Here is a 12,760-nt window from a genome sequence, read left to right as displayed (position 1 = left end):
AAAAGTAGAAGCCCGACAAAGTTCCTCGAGCCTCCCTATATAATCCCTGGGACTTGACAACTGATGAAATGCAAAAAATATAATCTTGAATATCTCCTTGGGCTGCTTGGGATATCTCCTTAAGCTAATCAATAAAAGTAAATGGATGAGTTAAAATAAGTACATTTTTGAAACAAAAGCCTCAGAAAAAATTACTTTTCCTTTCAAAATTACATTTCCTTTCAAAATTTTAAGTTTCTTTAAATAACAATCAATAACACACCCTTGGAGTATAAAACAAGTAAAACTTGTGATAAAGTCATTTAAGTATGTTAGTTACACCATTCTTTCATATTTGTTTAAAACATGCCAACAGTAGATGTTGTGCACATGAATGCACCCAAACACAAAAAATCCATTTCAGATTCAATCATACCACAAAAATAATCGGGTAGATAGCCGTTGCAGTATATTCGTACTAACATGGAATTCCAGCCAATCCAAGGCCTCAGGCATAATGATGAAGTAAAACTCAAAGTAAAACAAAATACGCACAAACATACCAAATCATTTAACACATGTTAGCTTAAGTTTTAAGCCACCAAGAATCATTCTAAGGATCCTATAACGGTAACCAAGACTACAACTAATCATAATCTAAGATTTCAAGGCTAAAAAGCTAAGTTAATAACTCGAGAAGGCCAAAATACAACTAAGGATCATACAAACATAGAATCTCATCCTAAAAAACCTTCCTAACGATCAATACTACTAAATTTATATAGAATCTAACTGAGCCAAGTTTAAAAGGGAGAAACCACAACCAACCTCAAGACCCAAATCACACTTGAACCTTTATTTAAGAGCTTTTGCCCTTCCAAGAATCCTTTGAACGATGTCACATTATCAGATTAGAAATATAAATGTCACTATGAGTGAAATAATACCGAATTTGCTATATAAAGATTCAAGGCCAAATATCGAGGTCAAAATAGGACCATGGGCATGTGTTCGAAATCACAAAATTAACTGTGCCATAAGGTCCCGAATAGTTTATCACGATCAAAGATTACCCCCTAACCGTAACACGAAACTTAGAGCCACAAGTGACCCCAAGGTAACCCATATCTATATGGCTATATGATGAATGTTGAATTGTAGATATGGTTGTTGTGGAAGAATTTACCTACTTGATCTATATTATGAATATATAAAAGCTTTCCTGAGATCCCTATCTAGTGTATGACTTCTAGATGTGGAGATTGAAAGTAGGTTTAGAACCTTGATAGAGTAAGCATGATATTATGCATGTTTTTGTGAAATATAATGTAAATGTATTGAAGACACTTTGAGAGTAAAGTGTCACTGATTATGATATAGATGTTGTGTTGATTGAAAGGACATTTTCATGAACATATATGAATATTAATGTGAATGGTTTTCTCACGTAGAATGATTCTAGGTTAACAGATTTTCTCACCTAAAATGAACCAAAGCATGTTGAACTAAGATAGCTTAAAGTAGTGGTATGAGATACCCTCATGAATAGCTTGACTTGGTACGGCAAGACCATGCTTGATATCTTGAGTTAGGAGGTTTCATGGATAGCCTTGAATTGAGCAATGATACCCTTCCAATGGTTTGCTTGAACTAAGCACAATAGAGTTCTTTGTATTGTAACTTGACTTGATGAGTCCACACCACATCAGTATTTCTTCGATTGAGCAATAATATCCTTTTTTTTTTGAGAAGGTAACTGTCTTGTATTATATTCCAAAAAATCAAACCTTCCACAACTTGTTACAGGTTTACTAATTACAAATGAGTATCAGGAAGATCTTTAATCCTAAATAAACAAAAAATACAGGGTGCTTAAAGCATTCATTACTGATTCTAGATCTTCCAAATACTTCTGTTTACACCAAAAGTGAAATAAAACAAAGCAATTCATCTTCATCTTCTGGATGCTATTACTTTTGTTCTGGAAGCATCTGAGGTTCCTCTCTTTCCACACAGACCACCAGATACAGGTGGGGATGGTCTTCCATCTTTATTTGTGACCAGAAATGTAGGAAAAGCTACTCCATATCTTCAGGGCCTGGACAATATTTCTTGGCATCACCCAAAGTAGGTTCTTCGAATTGATGAAAAATTCTCCACCAAATATAAGTGATCCTACAGTGAAGAAAGAGGTGGTTTACTGTTTCAACCTCTTCTACACACAGGAAACACCTAGGACTCAGTTGGATACCCTTTTTCTTGAGGTTCTCCTGAGTCAAGACAGCTTGCTTAGCCAGTATCCAAGTGAAGCAGGACACTTTAGGAGGCATTTTAACTTTCCGGATAAGTTTCCGTGGCCAGCCGGTAACCTGATGGGTTAAAGAGTTGAACTTTTTGTAAGCTTCCTTCACTCTGAAATTTCCGTTGCAGTTATGATTACAAAACAATCTATCTTGGGAGGTGGAGGTTCCTATGAATTGTTCAAGGATTCCAAAGAAATCTAATAGACTTTGGATCTCCCAATCATTTATAGGTCTTCTAAAATTCAAATTCCACCCCTGATTTGACCAAACTTCTGCGACAGTGTCTTTTTGTTGTTGGTTCAGTATGTAGATATCTGGGAAGAGGGTTTTTAGGGAGCCTTGTTCTAACTAGTTGTCCTTCTAGAAGAAGACCTTCATGCCGTTTCCTACTCTAATGCTGCAATTTTCTCTTAATTTTGGCCAAAGGTTTCTGATGGCCCTCCAGATGCTAGTTCCATAAGTACTATTGACCATTTTGGTAGACCAATTATCCTCCATTTCATACTTCTGTTTGATAAGTTCTTTCCATAGTTCTTGTTCACTAGATGCTAGTCTCTGTAGCCATTTCATCATAATGCTTTGGTTCTGAATCTTTAAATTCCTTACCCCCAAGCCCTCCTTTCTGTTTGCTCCCAATCAATTTATCCCACTTAACCAAGTGGAATTTCTTAGTGTCACTATTTCCTTCCTATAGGAAATTCCTCCTTATTGCATCAAGTCTGTCAATGATCCCATCTGGGATAGGTAAGATAGACATCATGTAGGTAGGCATGGAGTCGAGAACACTATTGATGAGAGTAAGTCTCCCGCCAAGGGAGAGACATTGATTCTTCCATTTGACCAATCTTCTTTCACACTTCTCGACCACCTCATTTCAAATTCCTGAGGACTTGCTTTCTGCTCCTAGTGGCATGCTCAAATATACGGTTGGTAATTCACTAGTCGTTCCCCCAAGTGTACCAGCTAGAGAGGTTAGATTGGTGACCTCATTCAATGTGTATAGGAAGCTTTTTTCCCAATTGATATGTAGTCCTGATATGGCTTCAAATAGCACAAATATAACTCTGAGAACCATCAATTGATTTCTGTTGGCATCAAAGAAAACCAGAGTATTATCAACATATTGTAAGTGTGTGATCTCCATGTCACAACCCACCCTATTTGATACTTTGAAGCCCCTCAACCATAGTTTCTCTTGAGCAATCTTCAACATATCATTAAGTCCCTCCATAACTATAATGAATAAGAAAGGAGACAGGGGATCTCCTTGTCTTAATCATCTCTGTGAAGAGAAGAAACCTGTAGGAGAGCCATTGATGAGAACAGAATATTTCACAGTACTGATACAAAACTTTATCCATCTCATCCATGTACCACCAAAACCTCTTCTGGATAAGGTCTCCAGCAAAAAATTCCAGTTGAGATGGTCATATGCTTTCTTAATGTCTAACTTGCATAAAATGCCTGGGACCTTGCTTCTGATCCTAAAATCCAAACCTTCATTAGCCATCAAAATAGCATCCATGATCTGTCTTCCTTTAATAAAAGAAAGTTGTTGTGTGTCCACTATCTTGTGCATAACCTTTTTAAGCCTCTCAGTTAACACATTGGAGATTATTCTATACACACTACCAATTAAGCTAATGGGTTTAAATCTGTGAGTTTCTTTGCACCCAACTTTTTGGGAATTAACGCCACATAGGGAAGCTTTTCTTAAAGAAACATCTCTCTTGGAAATTTGTTGCTGCAACAATGACTTCCTCCCAAACAACCTCCCAACAGTGAGTATAGAAGGCCATGGTGTAACCATCAGGACACGGAGCTTTTTCTCCAGCACAGAGCTTTACATACTCCCATATCTCTTGGTTCTCAAATTCCCCCCTGTAGCATCCTATTGTCTTCTTCAAAAATTTTATGCCCTTCCCTGCAGCCACCAGAGGGTCTCCATGCTCAGTTTCAGAATATAACTTCTGGTAGAAGTCTATGATTTCTTTTTTTTTATTAACTCTGGGTCATTGATTTCTTCACCATCCACATTTAATTCGTCAATGTTATTGTATCTCCGGTGAGAGTTAGCAGTTTTGTGAAAGAACCTTTTGTTCTTATCTCCCTGCTTCAACCAATTAACCCTAGATCTTTGTCGCCAAGATATCTCCTCAAATTTTGCTAATTTTCAAACTCTATAAGGAGATAAGCCTTCAGTTGAATCTCATCTTCATGAAGAGCTCTTTGATCTTGCACTTCTTCTAATTCTGCAATTTGATTGAGAACACTCTGTTTCTGAGAGGCGAAGTTTCCTTGGGATATTTTACTCCATTCCCTCAATTTATCCTTAAGAGCTTTCAATTTGAAAGCTAGGATAAAGTCTGGCCTCCCTTCACATACTATGGAGATTCACCATTCCTTCACTCTATCCAGGAAACCCTCTATCTATAGCCACCAATTTTCAAATTTGAAGTAGGTACTCATAGGTTTCCAATTCCCACTTTGAAGCATTACGGGATTATGTTCAGAGGTAACCTTGTGCAATAATGTTTGTTTTGATGTTTCTGAATACTTCATCCCATTCATTAGATAAGAGAAATCTATCTAATCTGGATGTTGTGTCATACCTGTCCCCTTTCCTCCAAGTATACTTGCCCCCTACTAGGTAGGGATCCAACAATCCCATGTCCTCAATAAATTCATATAGATCTGTCATTGCTCTAGATATCTGGAGCAATTCTTTTTTTCAGATGGGAATCTTGCTGTGTTAAAATCTTTGCAAACCACCCACGGGCCATCAAATAAACCTCTAGCAAAGCCAACTTCCCACAAGACTTCCTTTCTTTCTTCCCTACTATTTGGAGCATAAATGCATGTGAGAAACCAAATCAAGTCTTGGTTTATCCCAATGAGCTTACATGTAATGGAGTAAGTTCCTAGGCTGCTAATTTCCCCTGAGCACACTCTCCCATCCCACATAATTAAAATACCACCTCCGGTTCCACTGGCTTCCAGTTTGCAATATTTAAACCATCTGTTGGCCCATAAATCTTTCACGAAGCTCTCAATCTCTTCCTCAATTTTCGTCTCTTGAAAGCAATAAATGTTATCTTTCCAACTGTAAATTAAGTTCTTGATTATACACCTTTTGTTCGCCTGGTTCAGACCCCTCACATTCCATGACATGATGTTGATATCATTGATCACCTGAGATAGTGTATCCCCCCTTACTTCTTGTTCCCTTGCTTCTGAAGATGCAGCCACATTCCAAGCTCTTTAGTTATTTTTCCCTATTGACTACTGACGTCACTTTAGCAATTTCCTTCCCATTATCATTGTTGATCTGCCTCATACTATATATCTTCACAAATATCATTGTTTCTTCCTCCAGATTCTTCTTATTTAAGGAAACTGCTTCTTCTATAGAAATTAGACTGGAATTATATTCCTCGAGCCTTCGTGGGGTACACTCTTGCGTGCAAAAGTTATCCAGGGCTGTAGAGTTTCTAGGACTTCCTAGGGTCATATTTATCATCTCTCTCCCTTCTCTCTCCTCATGAATCTTCTTTTTGACATTTATCTTTGGGATCTGCCCTGTTTATAGTTCTTCTGGGCAATTTTGAAAAACTGCAGTGGAGGAGATATTATTTTCTTCAATTTCTATCGTAAACGGATCAATGAAAGAAGATAGGACACTTTATTTTGTTTGTTCCATTAAAATTCTTTGGGCCAGCAGATCTGGGACCAAGTTTCCCCCCTTGTGTACCAGCCCATTCCTCTTAAAAGAGACTTAAACCTGCACGTGAGGAATTAGATGGCAAATTTAAAATTATGGGGTCAGAGGACGACCCCACGTGACCTGACATTTCTTTAAAACGTAAAAGTTTTTCATTCACCTTAGGGTCGGCCCTTTCACTAGATTGTTGGTCCTTCAAAAGGACTACTCTGCCCCCGCCGGAGATGATTCTTGCCGGTGCCTCTACCCATATTTGTACCTTTAATGTTAACCCTTCGTGTACCAGCTGTACAAAACTCGGAACATCGTCTCCATCTTCTCTTATCTTTAATCTCGCCCATTTAAGATGATTTCGCAACTTAGTTTCTTCCCCAGTTTGAATCCAACCACCACAAAAGTTTTCGATCTCACAAAAAAAATTTTGAGACCAAAGTTGAAGGGGTATGCCCACTACCCTAATCCATTCTTGGTTAAACCTTTAAGATGTGGCGGTTGAGGTTGGCGACCACCATTCCAGAGAAAATTTATCAGATTTCCAGAACCATTCCCCACTGAATGTATGGTCTACAACGGTTTCATTTGGAACTCAAAAAGAAATCTGTTGTGACCCAACTCATATATGTTGATGTCGTGATAATGTTTCCAGGATCTCACAATCCACCGACGAACTTCCGACAGAGTGACATTGGGGATCTCCTCTGGGAGAATTCCGACCACACTTTTTTCTACAAGTTCATTTTGAATCTTTGTTGTGGTCTCAGAAATAATAATCGAGTTTCCTTTTTTGTTGAATCTTTGCAGCATTTATTTCTCTTGTTCACTTATTATTCCTGAAAGAATCAGAATACAATAAACCCTCCTCTGTTTTCCTGTGAACCACCTTAGAAATCGTTTGGGCCTTTTCATTAATGAATCTGGTTATTTTAGTTGATATGTTCATCCAATAGCAATTTAAAGGCCACTCTGGAATAAAGATGACGACTCTTTTTCCTCCAATGTTTTAATGATGCTAATATACCTTCAATCTTTAATGAAATTCTTTGAGCAGAAAAATTCTGTGGAGTGATCCCATATCTTTTATCTACGCCCTCGAAGCTTCCATAAGGGCATAGACAAGCCACTCCATTGTCTTCTGGCTCATAGTGATTCTAGTCACCCTATTTCACCCTCTCTTTACCCAGTCATACCAAGTTTCTTCTTTGGAGACTACCCTTGGGATGTCGTAGGATTTGAAACCCACCGCGAAGTAGATGGTATCATATGCCATGGTGGATGTTTTGAAATAAAGGGAGAAAGAAAGAAAGGATTTGGAAGAAAGAAGGTGGAAAAAGGTTCCGGCAATAGAAGATCGCTGGAGAAGGGGCTTTTAGGGCCCATAAGGGACCTCTAAAAGTTTCTCTTGGCAACCGTTTGGACTTGCATTCGTAAGGTGATTTCCATGATATCTTGGTCTAGAATAATGTGGTGCTTTTCCTTGATAACCTTAAATTGGTAAATCGTGACCATTCATGAATAATGACTTGTCTTGGATTAGTAAAGAAGTAATCTTCCATGAATAGTAAGAGTAACTAAAGAACGACAAATCCCTAACCAAAGTACATGTTTATGATGAAGCAAGGTTACTTCAAGAAAGTATCATACATATGTTTTAATATGACATTTCTAGTATGAGAAATGATCATCTTGGTTAGTGATAAGTCCACGATTTGGACTCATTTAGGAATTTCTTTGGATAGATTTAGTGTCCTCAAATACTTATTTTATGCCAATAGTTGATGCAAAACACTTGATTTCCGGGTATATGTATAGAAGAACAAAGCGTGGACACTAATGTGCAAAACTAAACAAGGTTGTTGAAAGAACAAAGAAAAGAAGGTCTAGTGATCTCCTAATCCATTAGGCGAGTCGCCGAATGACTATTATCTCACCTGAGTTTCTAGTGTGCTAAGCCCCGAAGGAGAAAATCAAGTCAACGAGAGAAAGGAGCAGTCGGCGTGTCACCAAGTGGTTCCGCGATACAGTGTTGGATTGCCCTAAGTTATAGAATTTCAGAATGCTGAAGACTAAAGCAAGAAGGTGATGAAATGGGTCAAAGGGAGGATCGCCGAGTTGATCGACGATCTCGACTTATTGTGCCGAATGACCCTTTGCAGCATATTTTTGGTGACTATAAATACATTTTATAGCATAAATAAAAGGTTTTTATTGGATCATTATCAATGATCTTATTTTTGAATTGTGACTATAGAGACTAAGTTTTCCTTAGCTTTGAAGAATTGAAGTTTTTCTTTTTTGAGAAATTCAAAATGGTTATTTGAAATTCTTCATTTGGAACTTTGTAAAGACGAAATTAATATTACCCATGAAAGCACAATTTGGTAAAAATTTCTATCTTTTTATGATGTCTGGCTAAAACCCCAATTCTTGAGGGGGTGATTATGGGTTGATTTATCTTGTGGGTATTGCTAATTGTTAGTTTTAATGTTGTTTAAAAGTGATTTCAATTTAAAGAATTCTAGTTGCAAATACAGTTTTACCTTTGTGTTTTTAGCTTGCTCGGGAGAGACGTTTTAAAACCAAGATAATTAAATTGATGGTCTGCTGGTATTGGGTTATCATGGGTTAAGTTCGAGAGAGTGAGTCCTTAACCCTATTTAAACATTCAGCTCGAGAGTTTGAATGAACTTAAGCATAGGTTGTTCCTGTTTGCATGCTTGTTGATGTTCGAGATAAACCAACTTGGTTCAGGGTAAATTGTTCAAGAGAAAGTTTATCCCTAATAAATTCTAGCTTATTCAGTGATTTACAACTATTTACTTACAGTTGAAATCATCCACTTGTCTACTTTATCATATAATCCAATCGCGTTCCAAGAACCTGTCTCAGTATTGTTACTTTTGTGTTATTTGTTATTGTTGTAGCTGATAGTTAAAACCAAAACCCCATCTTATTTGATATTCTTGTCACCCTAGATTTGAATTATGTTTTTAATCGATAATGTCTATTCCGTTGATTGATTTAAACATATTCGTACATTCTTATTGATTCTAAAACATGTTCTACTCCTTGTGGGGTTCGATCCCAACTCATTCAGCTGGGTTATATTACTAACAATAATTGAAACTTAGAATTGGATGAAGTGTCCTGATACATAAAATCAAAATGGCACCGTTGCCGGAGAGTGGTGTTATTTGATAATCTTTAGTTAAGTTGAATTTTTTTCTTGTTAGTTATAGTTGAACTTAATTATTTTTAGTTTTGGTTTGTTTGTTTGTGTTTTGAAATAAGAAGTATGAGTGTGAAAAGAAGAAATGGTAGCCAAGTAGGCCACAAAGATGACATCGACAACCTCAACGATGTTTATGAGACTAATGCTAATGACCCTTATCTTAGGGGTTTAATTGGTGCCATTCAATTGCCACCGACAGAAAGGAACGCGTTGTTCCACATTACAAGTACTACGTTGCAACTCTTGCAATTGAAAGGGTTGTTTGGTGGGCTAGCTCATAAGGATCCCCATGAGCTTTTCAGAAATTTGTCGATTTTTGCGGGATTTTATCCTTAGAGAGCATATCCCAAGAGTCGGTCTAGTTGAGGTTATTCCCATTTTCTCTCATAAGGGAAACATGTAAGTGGCTGACTGAATTGCCACGAGACTCAATCACTTATTGGGAAGATCTTATCATTAAATTTCAAGTGCAATTTTCCCCCCTCGAAGATGATGAAACTTTGGGACAACATTCAAAGCTTCAAGAGTCTAGAAGGTAAGACAATTCATGAGACGTGGATGCGATTCAAGAAGTTAGTGTTGAAATGCCTAAATCATGCTTTGCCTGACAACGCGTTGCTGTAGTATTTTTACCGGAGTCTTGACTCGGTAAACAAGGGCGTTGCTGACCAACTTTCTCCGGAAGGTTTAATGCACAAACCTTATGTGGTAGACACTCAGCTTTAGGATGGCATAACCACGATAAATTGGGCTTGGTAGACCTGCTAAGGTATGGTCTCCCTCTTACGATTAAATTGACCAAGGAACGGATGAAGAAATGCGAAGAGAGCGACAAGAACATAACTAAGATCATGACACAACTTGACACTTTGTCCAAAAATGTCAATGTTGTGGGTGTTGGGTATGTTAATCTCGATGAGGCCAAGTTTGAGGCTTTGTACAATGAAGAGGTGAATATCCTGGCCAACCAAGGTGGGGATTTTTCGTTCTAACTATCCAAGGAAGGGTGGTAACCAAGGTTGGAGCAAGGATGAAGGTTGGAGAGATCGTGAAAGATAATGGAGGGATCGAAATACCAATTGGAAAGATGGGGAGAAGGATAGTTATATACCTCCCCACGAGCATCAAAAGTTTAAGGATTATGAGGGAGGTTGGTAGAAGAATCTGATTTCTTGTAACTTCAACAAATTTGAGGGGTCGGACAAGATTTTGAAAGAAATGAAAGAAGATGTGTCGACCCTCAGCCAGATGGTTACCTCTCATTCCATCTCGATCAAGCAGTTGGAGACCCAAATTGGTCATAACTCGTGTCATTTAAACCCTATACAACAAGGGGGTTTGCCTAGTGGCACTATGGCCAACCCCAAAAATGAGGCTTGAACGACTTTCATCGTACCACGATGTTAACTAAGGCGCTTCTTAAGAGGCAATCCAGGTTTTTATCTTCTTTCTTTTTGAGTTTGAAATAAAGTGGTGTTTATTTTCCAGGTTAAAGTGTGGAAGGATTTTGAATAGTGCAGGTTTGGTGAACTAAAACTCAATTCGGCGTACGGCGAAGAGGTTGGAAAGCCCGACTTGGACCTTCATTGGACTCAAGACATTTTTAAATTAGTGTTTGTAAAAATCAGCGAGCCCAGGATCATATTGGTGACTCATCGACCAGGTCGATGATCACGATCTTGTCCGTCGTTTGGACCCCAATATTTACTAGAGGTCCTGTAACTCACTTTTCGACTTCCAAACTCACACTAGCACTATAGTTTCCCATTTTTATGTCTTTTTTACCGCGTTTTTAGTCGTCATTTGTGTGCTCAGAGTTGGATTATTTTGTGCGTAGATTTTTAACTACTCGTACTCTGCTTATAAGGTTGGTCTTTCAAACCCCGAACTTACACTTAGTGACTTTTACTCTTATGAAATGAATTTTTTATCTTAGTGACGCGTGATTGGCCTCTATGTTAGTAATTGTGTATGTGTGCCTACTTATATTCGAATATCATGCCTAGAATGCCTTTAGTGTGATTTCCCAAAACTTTAGCGCTTAAAAACTAATTAAATTTGCGTGGTTGTTCTTGCATGTTTTAGGTCTAGCTTGGTGAAGTCTAAGTAACCAACATTTGTTCTAAATGACGTTATTTTCCCAATGATAGAGTGGTTGATGTCATTCTTAAGGGCAAAATTTGTTAAAAAGCCAAATTTTGCTAAACCGAGAAAAGTTTGAGTGTATCGGGGTAATAAGTGTAATGGGTCATAATATAATTTTATGGGTGCATAGTTTGATTTTAGTTTTGGTGGCTGCGGGGTTGAATTTAAAAGATGGGTTTGAGAGTAGGCACATTGGGCAGCTTGGAGAATTGGGTTCAGCTCGCCGAACCACTCAATGGTTCGCCAAAGTTCCCTTATCACCTTTAATTCATGTTAAATCTTAGGTTTGCTTGTGTAACTTTAGACGAGAAGTCTGAGTCCGTCGAGTGCACTCGGAAACTTGCTAAAAGTCATTCTTGATCGCCCTTTCTCCACCCAAAACCCCTAAAATACACCGTAACTTTCAGCAGGCTGGTCCTTCTCACTTAATGTTGTCACCGATTCGCTGAAATAACCTTCCCATCACCAACATTCAAATTTTTCTTGGAAATTTTGAGCCAATCCTTTCGGCGAGCGCTATCTAGCTCGCCAAAGATATTTGGCGACTGGCCCACCAGATCAGCGAGTCTGTCTGCAACTACTTTTCTGTGCATTTGATTAAACTGCTTCTAATTGTATTTTATGTTTTTGCAGACATGGCTAGACCAACAGCGACGAGTGGAGACATGCCACCCCATAAAAAGGCCAAGGGTATAGAAATCAAAAGATACATGTACATCCAAGTCTTAGGCTACCAAACTTCCCACAACAGGTGTGAAGGGAAAAGGAAATAGGAATACACCTGCGTCACATGAGGTCAACTCCGACAGTGACAGTATCTACGCTACTCACCTTACCACTTCTTAAAGTGAGGGAGAGCACCAGGATCCTTAGGCTACCAACTCTGATCCTAAAAATGATGAGCTACTAGTAACCTAGAGAGCAGAATTGCATTCCTAGAGGCTAAATGATCCGTCTAGGATCAGGATCCCTCAGGGCACCACCCCTACTGTAGAGCTAGCACAAGCTATAGTCTTAGAACCACCAGTACAGGGTCCTTTCCCCATGGTCTATGAACAGACTGAAGACTGAGGGGCTGATAATCATCATAGATGAGAAGAGACTTTGTACTAATGGGGTGATATACATGTACCCATAGATCATGAGCTGCCTAAGATTCCATGAGTTCAACCTGTTCACCAATCCCTGTGTCCCATATATTCCAAATTGGGTCCAGGAGTTCTACACCACCTACGAAGACTTGGTGCCGCAAAGGAAGACATCGAATGTCAAATTCAAGATAGTTGATTATGTGGTTGTCCGGGGTAAGAAAGTGTTGTGTGACCGTATTAATATAAGTTCGGTCCTGGAGTGTACCTATAATATTTTTGACGTCCACCGGTA

At 38.5% G+C, this 12,760-nt stretch overlaps 1 protein-coding gene across 1 annotated transcript; it reads right to left on the bottom strand.

The window, feature by feature from the left end:
- Positions 1-3,558: 3,558 nt before the first annotated feature.
- On the bottom strand, positions 3,559-4,092 carry LOC107027674. Its single transcript, XM_015228773.1, has one exon. The coding sequence runs from the start codon at positions 4,090-4,092 to the stop codon at positions 3,559-3,561; it is 534 nt and encodes a 177-aa protein (XP_015084259.1).
- Positions 4,093-12,760: the final 8,668 nt, after the last annotated feature.

The sequence above is a fragment of the Solanum pennellii genome, chromosome 8 (assembly GCF_001406875.1).
Source record: "Solanum pennellii chromosome 8, SPENNV200".
NCBI classification, from domain to species: Eukaryota; Viridiplantae; Streptophyta; class Magnoliopsida; order Solanales; family Solanaceae; genus Solanum; species Solanum pennellii.
The sequence above is the reverse complement of the archived record's forward strand: the minus strand, read 5'-3'. Positions and strand labels throughout refer to the sequence as shown.